Source organism: Patella vulgata, chromosome 2 (assembly GCF_932274485.2).
Source record: "Patella vulgata chromosome 2, xgPatVulg1.2, whole genome shotgun sequence".
NCBI classification, from domain to species: domain Eukaryota; kingdom Metazoa; phylum Mollusca; class Gastropoda; family Patellidae; genus Patella; species Patella vulgata.
This window is the reverse complement of record NC_065880.2, coordinates 2,071,436-2,086,532: the sequence shown is the minus strand read 5'-3', so window position 1 is coordinate 2,086,532 and position 15,097 is coordinate 2,071,436. Positions and strand designations below refer to the sequence as shown.

General features: G+C 35.0%; 1 protein-coding gene and 1 long non-coding RNA gene across 2 annotated transcripts; one reads left to right on the top strand and one right to left on the bottom strand.

Moving 5' to 3' along the window:
* Nucleotides 1–1,903: 1,903 nt before the first annotated feature.
* On the top strand, nt 1,904–5,602 carry LOC130010927 (uncharacterized). Its single transcript, XR_008786215.1, has 3 exons — nt 1,904–2,039; nt 3,165–3,299; nt 5,343–5,602. It is a non-coding gene; the product is annotated as an uncharacterized LOC130010927 (long non-coding RNA).
* Nucleotides 5,603–7,969: 2,367 nt separating this feature from the next.
* Nucleotides 7,970–11,252, bottom strand: LOC130010715 (putative ankyrin repeat protein RF_0381). The gene has a single exon (XM_056098676.1). It carries the CDS (start codon nt 11,200–11,202, stop codon nt 9,085–9,087), a length of 2,118 nt encoding a protein of 705 aa, XP_055954651.1. The 5' UTR covers nt 11,203–11,252; the 3' UTR covers nt 7,970–9,084.
* Between the last annotated feature and the right edge of the window lie 3,845 nt (nt 11,253–15,097).

The following is a 15,097-nucleotide window of genomic DNA, read 5'->3' as shown; positions in this document are numbered from 1 at the left end:
TGAATTAACATTTTCTGCCAGGTTTCGGTAAATATTCAAGATTTAGAGGCGGAAGGATAACAGGGTTATCAGGTTGGTTACGGTGATATGCACGGCAAATAGTTACGTGTTTTTAGTATGCTTTTTCAAGTGTGTATCTCAAAACTGTGGTGGTCAAACTCATACAAATTTTGGTTCAAAGACATGACTATTTGTTTCTCTGTCTGTAGTGAAGCGCATTCAACCCAACGAAAATTTGGGGAAAAGTTGGAGCCCGACAAAGAGGCCAGAATTAACATTAAAGTCGATGGGGAAATTAAAAATGGTATAATAAGACTTGTCTGCGATATCACCTTCGGTGGAAGCGGACGTTAAACACCAAGAACAACAACAATAATGGCCTGCCTCCAATTCTTTATATACAGCAATTATTTGCCCATTGACTTCAATGTTAAAAGGCGGTAACATCACAGGCTGTAGCTTTTTGCTCAACAGGCCGTGGATTGTTTGGAGTTTTTGCTAGTAGGATTTGATGCTGACTGGTGGCCAAATCTGCACAAAGACACTTTACAACCCTATACCTCCGCTCTAGTATCATCAGAATTTCCCATAACTCCTAATATGTTGCAAATTTGATCCCTTATTTAGACCAAAAAGTCAACCAAAACATGCAGGAAAAGCGGAGAAATAAGATAAAAATTGTTTATGTATAACTCGCATTACATCATGAAATAAAGGGAAATAATTACTAGTCTTAGTGCAGATATTTTATTGTATCAAACATACCGTTCTGATTGAACTCTATTGATTAAAATATGATTAATGATATTAACCAGGCGTTATATAGATCACGAAAGCCTTTCAGGAAATTATAGTTTAAGAAAATAACGGTAATATTTTTGTTTTATGTTTAGGTATTCTAATTTTTACAGTGGGTGGATAACAAAGGGTATCATCGACTGTTCATTGTTTTTTATTTAAAGGGACAATAACACTCTTGCTGGCTTGAAAGCTCCAGAAAATAAATAATATCTCTATCTAAGTACTAGATGTTTAAGTGTCCTACCTGTTGTGTAAATTATCCATTACATCCTATTTTACTTGTCCAGAGGGTTCGACAATATTTTTAAATCGAAGTTTCATTTGAAAAGGTTTACGTTAGACGTTTCAAACCATTATGTTGAATTTTTCAAAATTTTTAAATAAGGTGTGTTAAGATGAAAATTGTATCATCAATTAATTGAAATATTCTAAAATAGTACAATTTGTTGACCAGAATAAAGATTGGGACATATTATTGGGACAGAAAAATCAGAGGTAGAGAAGTTAAGAAAAGGTATTTTTTTAATTATTCTCCTGGTGGCCGTGAGGTATTATTAAACCCTGGAATCCCCTGCCTCTGACATTCTAGTGGCCGCGAGGTATTATTAAACACAGTTATCCCCTGCTTCTGACATTCTGGTCCGCGTCATCCACTGATAATTAATATGGACTAACGTCATCAAGGACGTTTACTCATAAGGCACTTGCGCCTTTAACTAAGGAAATAGAAGTGATTAGGTCATTTAACCTCTTACCCGTCTCCAACCTATACGAAACGAACCAATTGTTTTACCCCTCTCGCGGAGATGCGGGGTGGATGGCTGAATGGTTAGAGCGTGCGCGTTATATCATAAGGTCTGTCGTTGGGTCAACAACTAGCGTGGTTTCCATTCCCTGTTTGTACGTGACAAGAAGTAGGGTCGCCTGTCCAATCTCGTGGGTTTTCTCCAGATCGTCCGGTTTCCTCCCACTGCTAAAGACCCCTACGCGCAAGCGAATTATTGAAATAAAATTAAACCATATGTTAGTCCCGAAATGACCTAGTTTGTGTCGAATTAACGTTAAACCCCATTTCTCTCTCTCTCTTTTACCGTTATCATTTCAGGATTGACGAATTATTTGAAGGAACTAGGGATTTTGTTGGGCCTATGTTCGGTATGGTTTTCAGACCAGAAAAGGAAGTTCTGAAAGATGCACAGGAAAAATTGTTACCAAGATATTTGCCCGTTTTTAATAAAGTAAGCTTAGATTCGTAATATCTCTTTTATTTAGATCCCCCAAAATGGGTTCGGAGCAAGTAATAATTTTTCGTTTCGATTTTAGTCTAAAGTTGAAAATATCTCTTTAACTGAGTTGAGCGGATGTGTAATTAATTTCAATTTATGTTGGGCAAAGTATTTATTTTTAGTTTTAACAGATTAACTCGTTTGTTTACTTATTTTAATTTCTTTGTACACGCAAAATGAATTGATAATAATATCCAATTAAATCGAGAATTATATTTTTGACCCAGATAAAAGCGATCTATTTATTTTTCGAACTTCACATAAAACATTTCAAAATAGACAGTCATATATTTTAATCTGTGGACCTAATATAACTATTTTAAACAATGGGTTCTTTAATTATATACGTGCTAACGTTTTCGTCCCATCCGAATAACTAAACTCTTCCCCTTGCACCACTGATAAGGGGAAACAACCGTACCTATCTCAGTCAAAACACGGATCGACCAAAATTAAAGACCAAAACAGTGCAAGAGAGACCCTAAGCTATTCCACTTAAATGGACCGCCCCCTGGTTGAGCTTCCACTCGCACGACAAGAGAGAGAGAGAGAGAGAGAGAGAGAGGGGGAGAGAGAGAGAGAGAGAGGGGAGAGAGAGAGAGAGAAAATGGGTTTAACGTCCACTCGACACAAACTAGGTCATTTCGGGACTAACATATGGTTTAATTTTATTTCAATAATTCACTTCCGCGTAGGGGTCTTTAGCAGTGGGAGGAAACCGGAGGACCCGGAGAAAACCCGCGCGGTTGGATAGGCGACCCTACTCCTTGTCACGTACAACCGGGGATTCGAAACCACGCCAGTCGACTCAATGACAGACTTTATGATACAGCGCGCGCACGCTAACCATTCAGCCATCCAACCCCCTACGACAAGAGAGATGTGACAGTGTGTTTTAAACAAATTGAGCCAAGCCGAGGATAATGACGAATATTTAAGACTACGGCCCCTTCAAGAAAGGTTATGGTAGTATCAAAAATATTATACACCTTGGCCGGAGGCCTCCTTGATATCGAGGCCCTTGGATTTAGCCTATCAAGCCTATCTGTAAATTTATTAGTTGAATCTTTACCACAGGTATTAGAGGAGAACGGAAGTGGTTATCTTGTTGGTAAAAGTTTGACCTTGGCTGACCTTAGTTTAATAGAGCCTCTACTAAGATTTGTAGAATATCTGGGTGACCAAGTCTTAACAGGATATCTACAACTACAGGTAGGTTTAAGACGGGTTTCACAGGTAATATTTTAACATGCTAGAGATTATAGTTGTTCTCTAATCTTTATATACAAGTGTATAGTAGTCCTGTGTATCAAGTGTATAGTAGCCTTGTGTATCAAGTATTTATCTAATCCTTATAAGGCATATAGAATTAGATTTCTTAAATTAAAAACACTTATATGGATGTATTACTTCTATCATTTTTTAATTATGTGTAACTAATGATAAATCTGTTATATGGTTTCCAATTGGACCACATGTTTATTAAATATCATTATTTGCTTAATAACGATATCTGTATGTGTATCGGGACGTAGCATGTTAATAGAAGTAGTATATCTATATAAGTGTTTTTTATTCATGTATTAACGATTTCTGATCATTATAATCGAGGATTAGGTGGTCCTAAAGGCGCTCTTTTTTGAAATTATATATATTTGAGGATAATTCTTGTGGGACTGACACGGTTATAACTTAGATATTTGACGATAAGTAAATAATTATCATCCGTTTCCGCTTCCGATAAACAAATTCCATTCATTAAATTGGATTTTGGTAACAAACTATTTAAAATTGAGATATATCGTATTTGTACAGACACATAGGGGATATTTCACATCATTGATTAATGGTAACCTATTATACGTTAATAAAATTCACACTAGTTTCCAGGTCCGGTAAATACATTGTATAATCAAATGGGGCTTTGGAAATGAAATGAAATGGCGTTTAACGTCCTACTGTTTTGCTCCTAAACTGGGCTAATGAAGACGGGCATACGCCATACAGTGTGCTATAAGGGAAATTTTGCCCGGGCAGCGGCGCTACGGCCTACTCTTATATCGAATTCCAACTGCCAAGGGATCTTTTACGTGCACGCCAATGTGTACACGGGACCTCGGTTTTTCGTCCCATTCGAACGACTAGACAGCTTTCCTTGTCAGCCCCTCCGTCCTGCATCACTGACAAGGGAGAACCACGCCGGAAAATCTGGATGAAAGATGGGGCTTTGGTATCAAACTATTTTAATTTAGGTAAAATTCCCGTTGTACAGACGTGTATGGGGTGTATGGGGTATGTTATTAATATACCAGACTAAATGACAAATAATACACACAATTTTTTTTTATGTAATAAACATATTTTGACACACATTCTAATTATGAGATCCGAATATACCAGAATCAAAGCTAAAGAAATACATAATTTTATATTTTAAACAATCACCACATTATGTTCCATTCAAATCAATCAATAGTTATTTGATTCAAATCAATCAATAGTTATTTGATTCAAATCAATCAATAGTTATTTGATTCAAATCAATCAATAGTTATTTGATTCAAATCAATCAATAGTTATTTGATTCAAATCAATCAATAGTTATTTGATTCAAATCAATCAATAGTTATTTGATTCAAATCAATCAATAGTTATTTGATTCAAATCAATCAATAGTTATTTGATTCAAATCAATCAATAGTTAGTTGATTCAAATCAATCAATAGTTATTTGATTCAAATCAATCAATAGTTATTTGATTCAAATCAATCAATAGTTATTTGATTCAATAGTTATTTGATTCAAATCAATCAATAGTTATTTGATTCAAATCAATCAATAGTTATTTGATTCAAATCAATCAATAGTTATTTGGAGCTTACATTGCTTTCTATTGATTTCACATGACTGTTTATAGGGGATGGAGGCTGTCTGGATTGTAGCCAGCAACATGTCCCTCATAGCACACTGTATGGCGGATGCACGTCTTTATTAGCCCAGTCGGAGCAGAACAGTAGGGCGTGAAACCCCATTTCATTTCATTTTCATTTCTGTTGATGCATGTTCATTTTCAGCCAGCGACACCATGCGAGCGTAATTCGGCCACGGTCTTCCCACACGTACTACTAAAGACGTGTTTTTAATACTCATATGTGCTTGATTAAATTAATAACGACATCCTTTACAGTAATATACTTTCAGATATATCTGCACGATTGGGCTTGCTTTTTTTTAAAAATATCATTTTAATTTCAGACTTTGTATAAGAATATGATTTCAAATGAAAAGATAGCATCCTTCCTGTCTGGGCCACATAGAAAACCTAAAAATGATCAGGCGTACGTCGATGTCTGGTCGTAAATGATCCTAGAGGTTTATTCCAGTTATTCTGGTACTAGGCATATTACATAGAGAAAAAAATATATTATTATATTAATTAACATTTAATAAAATATAAGTTTTACGATCCATTTAATACAAGGTTTATTAAGAAGGGATAAAATTGTAATGTGTAAGACCATATTATATAAATTATAAATTTTACTATCCATTTAATACAAGGTTTATTAAGAAGAGATAAAATTGTAATGTGTAAGACCATATTATATAAATTATAAATTTTACGATCCATTTAATACAAGGTTTATTAAGAAGGGATAAAATTGTAATGTGTAAGACCATATTATATAAATTATAAATTTTACGATCCATTTAATACAAGGTTTATTAAGAAGAGATAAAATTGTAATGTGTAAGACCATATTAAATTAATTAACATTTAATAAACTATCAATTTTAAGATCCAAGGCTTATCACGAGGAAATAAAATTGTAATGTGTATTACCTTATTATATCAGTTAATAAATTTAATAAATTTTAAAATACTGTGACTTCATCACCATTGTATATTATAAAGGGGCCACAGGATTTTAAAGGAATGATCTGATCGAAAAGTTATGAAAATAAATAAACCACCTAGGTCCAACTAGGGGGAAATAGCTTCATGAAAAACCCGAGAGAGAGAGAGAGAGAGAGGAGAGAGAGAGAGAGAGAGAGAGAGAGAGAGAGAGAGAGATTAACGTCGAATCGACACAAACTGGGTCATTTGTGGGACTAACACATGGTTCATTTTTTTTTCAATAAGAGGTTTTTAGCAGCGGGAGGAAACCGAGAGGACCCGTAGAAAACCCACCGGGTTGGACAGGCGACCCTACTCCTTGTCACGTACAACCGGGGAATCGACATTACATCAGTTGACTCATTTAAAACGGAATCACAACAAAAATATAATGTGTTGATTAATACATCACGATTCAAGGGTGGATCAACGCAGTTTTTCACTGCGGTTGAAGGGTTGGGGTGGTCTAATGGGACCACTAGTAAGCCACGGGCATTCTTGAATTTCTGTAAATATCGGAGAAATATGTGAAACTAATACAAAATATTAGGCTATTACTGGCTCCAAATGTTGTTCCAACCCATACTCTAAGAAGAAAGTAGTGAGACGTTAATAGATTTACAAGTTGGGTTAAAAAGTACAGGAATCGAAAGATGCCGTGTATCATTGAATTTGTGAGCGCTAAAGTTCGCAATATGTTGGCCGAGTACATTTGTGGGGGATGTGGGCAAATTAAACGGTGAATATTACCAACTAAATTTAATATTAAGGTGAGTTTTTAGATATACGTATGGTCAACAAATCCGACCGTCTTATTGTATGACCACGAGTCTCTATTGATGGGGAAACCATCATTTTGTTTCCAAGAAAAACCAACAACAGAAGACATTTTTTGATAACCCTATTGGTCAGGGGTCTACAAATTGTCATTAAGTATATCTTAAAATCGTTTCTATGGTCAGAATAAGAATATGAAGTGATTTTGTATTCAGTCATTCAGCCCCTTACCGACATGGTACCATCACTTCGATGGGGTGCCACAGAGATCAGTGATGGGCCCTGTACTAATTAAAAGGTATATTATTACATCACTGCGATGGGGTGCCACAGAGATCAGTGATGGGCCCTGTACTAATTGAAAGGTATATTATTACACCTGTTGGTTGTATTGCTGATCAAAATTAAACCAGACCTAGTGTGCGTGAAATGGTAAATGTTTAATGATACTGAAACATATTTGTGCTATTTTAACATAATGACATTAATCATATCATTCAAGAACTTTTATTCTTTAGGGTGGTCAAGTAGATTTCTACATTTATACATATTCAAATTGTGAATAAAAAGACGTTTTAAAGCATTTGAAATTTGCGATCTATTGAAGCGGGCTGTACACAAATTTTTGAATTGAATACGTTATTATTAGATAATGTTGTGTCACTTTGAACACATCAGATGACAATAGTTATGAAATAACAAGATTAAAATTAGATAATGGTTTTCAAAAAGATTAATATGAAGGGAAAGATAACCTCAATAAACAGACAACACACGCGTTGCTATTACAGAATGTAATATATGCTGTTTGTAGTCCGTTATAATTGATGATACGGCAATGTTTTTGTAATCAGCCTTTTTATCATACGAAGTGTGGATGGGGTGGGGCTCAGATAAAGTAAGCTCTGGCGTGTAGAGTTTACAAAATGTAAAATATAGAAAAATTTACATACCGCATGATCAGATGCGCTGTACAATATACATTACATAAAAATAACAAGTTTAGTTAAATAGGAAAAGTACTCAATAAAAATAAAAACATATATATAAAAGTATTCAATGTGAAAAAAATCTAAAAAAACCAACAACCTACATTTCAGAATCTATAATAAATGTAAAAAAGAAAGTAGAGTTAAATATAAGAAAAACGCTTTATCTCTTATAAACCATGTCTGTTACTCACACCATGCCAGAAATAATATAACCTTTTCTTTAGCTTGTGATAGATGAAGACCTTCGGGTTGTCAGATTAGTTGAGCTAAAAAGACATTCATTTAAACAGTATTACTCCCTGGAGGTAATAGAAGATGGGATGAACAAGGCTTCGGCAATTCTTGAGGGCTACTAAATTAAAAACAAACCAGCCTGGATAATATCATTACCTTTGTCGCTATCCATAACCCCCAAAATCCCAACTTCTTTATCACAATGTACGAGAGCAGGACAATACTGGCATCAAACGACAAACTCATCTAATCTCAAAGACAGACACCTAATCTGAAACGCCCCCTAACCAAAGCTAAATTCGATGTATCTATCACAAGAGCCGGGTTTTATGTAACGATATAAATGTTGCGATCATATAACGTCAAATAACAACTTTCATAAATTTATTTTTAACGTCAACAACAATATGAATTGAGACACAAAAAATCTCATATGTTTTCACATGTAATGGTTGTCGAACTTTTATACCGGAGAGACGGGCACACATCTACGGGATAGAGTACGCAACCATGGAAGGGATTGTAACATTGATAATGGGCCTTTATTTATAAATAGATGTGCACAAAACCTACAAGTAAAATTTCAAATTTCCATTTCAATGAATGACATCACGAACAGGAACATAATGGATAACCATTTTATTAAAGCAATACGTTCCCCAACTTAATAGTCCTTAATTAACAATTGGCCACTAATTTCATTAATTTTCTTAATCTATCCCAGGATTATCTTCCACTTATTGTTCCTAAATTGTACCCATATACAACATATTAACACACGTGTATACATGTTTTCTGTTAATTACCGATATACTATGTAACCATAGACAATGGTAAATATAGCCAATTAAAACCACAGTGTTACTATGTATAAATATACTATACTGTCCATCTTTATACTAGGACATTATTTATGAATAGTCCCAAGACGGAAGAAAAGTATTTTAAAATGTTAAAATATATCAATATATACTCTTCAAAAAAGTAGGGGATATTCAGAAACATCCAAAATTATATGATGACCAGGTCAGTATGTAGCATGTCTATTGTGTTCAGGATGATATTTAACCTCAATAATATATGATCAAATTCTCTCTTACCGAGATTCAAACGAACCTATTTTCCTCCTAATTAACATCTGTTTATTTCTTGATACGTCGGTCCTGGCATCACTATCATCTTGGTCGTTTAGTACAAGAGTAAAGTATTTCTTGGGTATAAAGTCTTTCATGAGGACATAATCTTGTAGAGGTTGTGGTAAACCAACTTGAGTTATTTTACTGCTGATTCCTGATCCGATACAGTTTCCGATTTCTCTTCTACATCTTGACATCAAACTTCGTGATTTACAGAAATCACGAAATTCATCAAGTTGTTGTTTATCTTCAGATTCACCCAGCATCGGATTATGTGTAGAAAGCCACGAATCAGTATTTAACACCAACAAAACAATAATGTTTTCTATTCCACTCTTCGGTGCACCACTTTCAAACAGAATTTTAGAAAGCATCGAGACATCTGGAAATTGAAATTTATCTTTGGCCTTTGAAAGATCCAAACCTTTGAGAGAACAATTTTCTGTTACGAGATACCATACCAGATCTTCTTCGTTTTTTCCCAGTAACCGTTGGAATAAAGTGTCCAGTGACACGTGACATCTATTGATTAAAAGTAATTTTAGACAGTTGATCCATTTCCGACCCCTTCCATCACCACCAACCATTATACCATGTATAGCTGATCTTCCATCAGTATCAGTTTTATTAACATCAGCTCCAGCGTTTAGTAAACTTTCTAATATAAATCTATTACAGTCTCTTGCTGCTATCATCAAAGCCGTCTCTCCATTATTATCACTCAAATTGACATCGGCTCCAGCGTTTAGTAAACATTCTAATATAAATCTATTACAGTTTCGTGCTGCTATCATCAAAGCTGTCTTTCCATTATCATCACTCAGATTAACATCGGCTCCAGCTTTCAGTAAACCATTTACAATCTTCCTGTTATTCAACCGGACTGCAATCAACAATGCTGTATTTCCATCCTTATCGCTCAAATTAACATCAGCCCCAGCTTTCAGTAAATCCTCACAATAAATTTGATTATCCTTCTGTACTCCCACCATCAACGCTGTTTTGCCATTGTTATCACAAATATTATAGTCTGCACCATTCTGTAATAGAAGTGATAGAATAGTTTCATCCTTGTTGTAAACAGCATACATCAACGCCGTCTTACCATCATGGTCTTGTAGGTTGACATTACAGCCAGCTATCAGTAGTTTGTCTACCATAGGTTTACGTCCTCTTCCTGCTGCCGCCATCAAAGATGTTTGGCCATTGTAATCACAAATATTATAGTCTGCGCCATTCTGTAATAGAAGTGATAAAATAGTTTCATCCTGGTTGTCTACAGCAAACATTAACGGCGTCTCACCACCATGACCTTGTAGGTTGATATTACAGCCAGCTCTGAGTAGTGTTTCTACCATAGGTTTAGGTCCTCTTTCTGCTGCCACCATGAATGATGTTATACCATATTCATCTGCGGCATTACCGATACTCCCTGTTTCACTTCTCAAATCTGAATATTTAAGTAAAACATCCCAAACTAGTGAATTATTCAATAGTGCTGCAAGGAATATAGCATTCATACCTAATATATCTCTGGGTTTCAGATCGGCACCAGCCTTCAATAGAACATCTACCATAACATTATCCTTATTCCCAACTGCGATCATCAATGGGGTTTCCCGTCTCTTATCACAATGGTTAACATCAGCACCAGCCTTTAATAAATCTTCAGTAATAGATCTTTCTTGTTCAGCTACTGCCATGAACAAAACCGTTTGGCCTTCGACGTCACTAAGGTTCGGGTTTATTCCATTCTGCAACAAGATTTTTATAACATTTCTCCGATTCTGATGAGAATATCTCATGACTTGTAGAGCTTTGTGCAACGCTGTCTCTCCTCTTTGATTCTGGTGATTTATATCACAATCTTTTGATATCAGCAATGTCACCAGTTGTGTTTCACAATGTTGGGATACAAGAGCGAGGGGTTTGTCTCCATTTTTATCTACCGTATTGACATCGATGCCATGTTCGAGAAGTAGTGAAGTCGATTTATAATCGCCACTGTGAATTACTGTACACAGCCTGTTATTATATGTGTGAATATTAGTCCAATCTAACCCAGCCTCTATCATCATCTCAAGAATATCTGATGAAGAATAATGCTTATAAGGATGGTAGTAAGAACATAATAAGTATCCTAGTACATACCGACCTTTCTTATCTTTAGCATTTACAGATGCGCCGTGTCCAATAAGTAGTTTAGCTACAACTTGGTTGTCAGTTTTTACGCATTCCATTAAAGGTGTAACGCCATTTTTATCAGTACTGTTAACATCGCATCCAGCTTTAATCAGCATTTTAGGAATGTTCGTCTCTGCTCTTCGTATTGCTACCGATAATATTGATTTCGAAACGATACCTTCTTTGATATAGACATCACAATTTGAATTAATTAATGACTTCACCATCTCTTCATTTCTTTTACAAACTGCTAAATACAGCGGGGTATCGCCAGATGAGTTTACTTTGTTTATATCGAAGCCTTTAGATATTAAGAGTTGAATACAATCATCATAAGAATCTATCTTATCCTGACTCTCTGCAAGATAGCCCCAGATATCAAGTTTTGCTCCTGTTTGTGCTAAATATATTGCCGTTGTCACCATATCACGTTCAGCAGCCATTTGAATGGGCGTTTTCCCATTAATATTATCATTGACAGCTTCTATGAACCGGAGATAAAAAATAAAAAAAAACCCATATAATTATGTTAAATATTGGACCGTACCTTCATGGATTATGACCTGGATTGTAATAAAAATCGTTGTTTGAACTTATGGCACCTCTAGAGGTCACACATCTAAACCGACTTTGACTTTGATAAAACATAAAGTATTTGTTTTTATCCGAAAGATTTCGTACAAGTTTGATTTTGTGCGCATCGGACCCTCACTTTCTTGGTTATAGCCCTTGATTGTACATAGCTCGATAACACTCTACTGTCTGAACCATCGTAAATTTTAAACGGATTTCTTCGATTATGAACAAACTACTTGATTTTGGTTATTATAAACTTACCTGTGTGTTGGAAATTACGTCCGGATATATAAAATCAGTTGTACAACTATATGTCCTAGCGAATAAAAAATAGTTCTCTCTTCTAAAATTGAACTCCTCACAAACTTTGACATCGAGAAATCAAAAATGGAAGCTAATTACATCACTTATCGGGACAGATCATTTCGTATAAGGGGGTCTCAGCAAGGCTTGTCTACCATAACGGTGTTTGGCTCTTTTACGACAATTCAAATTTTGTGTATGAATAAGCTATTACTCTCGGACCCAGTAATTAGTTTACAAACAGTCCGTTATTTGGTTTCCTTCTTGTATTAATTTTTTGGGTGAGATTATTTCTTTTGAACACAGGTGCTGAACAAAAAGAACGACATTCCTTTAATATTTCCTGGTGAAATCGGCTGTAGCCGGGGTAAATCCTTAAATGCCGATGTATTTTACATTTGCCTCGGCAAAATTAACAGCCGAGGCCATTGAATCATTGAATAGGTATATAACGTTATTACTTTCTTTTTATATATATAAATACTAAAAATTATTATCAACAACAAATCATAGCGCACTTCGGTTTAATTATGGACAGATAGGTCCATGTCTTTCTATTTCTCTTCGAATATTATTTCCGTTGTGAAAAAAATGGTCAGAATTTTGCGTCTCGGTAACAAAATTAATTTCCGAAAATCCCGGCTTCGTTTTTAAATTCACAGGGCAATGTATCCATACGATTGTACTCTCAGTTATTAACTATTAGGCCTATATTAATCACAAGTACAACTCCATTTTGAAATCCACAGAGAATGGAATTTTCCGATGGCATTTCGTAGATCGCAACCATGCCTCGGCCAGTCAACGATTTGAATTCTATTACCGTAAAAGGTGTCATGACATATGAGTTATTGATTGTGAAAATGGTTAAATTTAGCGCGAAACTTGCACGAGATTTCTCCACGGTCTGCATAATTAAAACACAAGACCCAATAATACATGCAATCTGCGATACATCTTTTATTAAAATATATGTACTACACACTAACACAGGGTATTTACAATAATGAGGTGGTAATGATGTGAAAAGCAATATTTACGAGTATTCGTGTAATCGGTGATATATTCATTGTGTATAAAAATTTAGTAGACTGACAATCAATTGTTTCCAAATTAATTTTATTGTCTCCAGTTGCCATTTTTGTTGCCTAAACTCAAACGATCGGAAAGGTCGCGCGTTGTTGTGATTGCAGCACACGTGATTGTCAAAATTTGTCAACCATTGCCCCCTTCAACATATTAAGATGGTTTAGCTCATCACGTGACATGTACAATGTTGTGATGAACTTAGTCGAAAATACAAGCAAAAACATTGACTTTTCAAGAGAGAACTTTTTTTTTCGTTGGGATATTCAATTGTGCAATGGATTTTATTCAACCGGAGGTGATTTCAAACACATAGACAAGTTTTTAAGGGCAGGGTAAAGTGACACGATCTAGTTGCATAGTAGTCTCAACACCAACAAGGCTGAAGATGTTATTTCCCAACACAGAATAGTGGCCCTTAGATACAAACGTCCAAAATAAACTCCATTACTCACAATACACCAGTTCACTGTCAATACCCCTTTAATTCGTACATTCGCGTGTTATCACATAAACGAAAATTTCAGTTTCATCAGTTTCTTGCCCAATCGCGGTTACACCTACAGACAAAACGATAAAACTTGGGGACAGCTATTATCTCTCTATTTATACTCTGATCTATGTAGTACAGTAGTCGAGTTGCTTTCCTATTTCCTTGTAGTGTGAGATTTCCACGGCTTGCTACCACGGGTCTGGGATCCGCCATTTTCTTTTCAATCTTGAAAATGACCCTTCTTATCTTTAGACGAGTGATGCGAATAATCGTTAAACTGACAACGCTTAGCGGAACATTGTATAGATATGCAAAGGCTTCATTTACATCACCATACATACAATTATATCGTATTCCCTTTAGTAATAACACATTTCGCCGTTGTATAAATGTAAACAATGTTTCGTAGGTAGCTTTCGTGTCCGAATATGTGATATGTCCTTGACCTTATGCTAATATCAATGAGCAAAGTGTTAATTTTAAATACACATTTTTAATTTAAACAACTGCTGAATACGATTAATTCATATCAAAATACAAATGAGGTGTCATTTACGGGATTTGATAATATTAAAAAAATAAGTTATGCATGAACTCATCGATGCGACCAACACTTACTTTGAGCGGTAATTCGACACAGAAAGGTAAATAAAAATACAGTACATACTTTTTGACTAATACTATCACAATTATCCTTACATCAGGTGGTAAATCGTAATATTATAGACTATTGCGCTTCATTTGCAAGAACTGTCACATCTATTAATATCAATATTATTCATATGGACCGTTCTGTAAATTGGTGAAAACAGAACTGTCAAAATCTAAGCTATCATGGCTGCCGTTGTCAAGTGTTGGTAAATGTTAGCAAAAAGGCTTGTTTTTAAATTTGGATAGATTATTTGGATAGATTATTATTCATTTATGTTAGAATAATAATCATTTTGCGGGTCTGATATAGAATTTGTTACCTAGATATACTTTTTGTGGGGCAAATTCACGTCTATGGAGTACCATTTGAAACACATCATATTTTCTAATCAATCATTCAGCTGGACCTTTCCACATTCAATAATGGGCTATTAGTGGACAATCAAAGATTAAACAATGTGTTGAGTGTGAATAAATATTGATTAAAATTTATAACAAATTATTTTAGTGTAAAACGTAGTAAAAATGTTCAATCTTTAATTGTCAGTGCATCTTTATGCTTTCTGGCACAACATTTCAAGGGGTGAATTAAGAAGTAATACAAATGATAGCAATGTGTATTCATTATAAAATATTGCTGAAAACCTAAAACAGTTTCAAAGAAATTGTGATGCAGTATT

Coding starts and splice junctions, on each gene's coding strand:
- LOC130010715 (XM_056098676.1), bottom strand. CDS start 11,202: ATGATGATAGAGGCTGGGTTAGATTGGACTAATATTCACACATATAAT.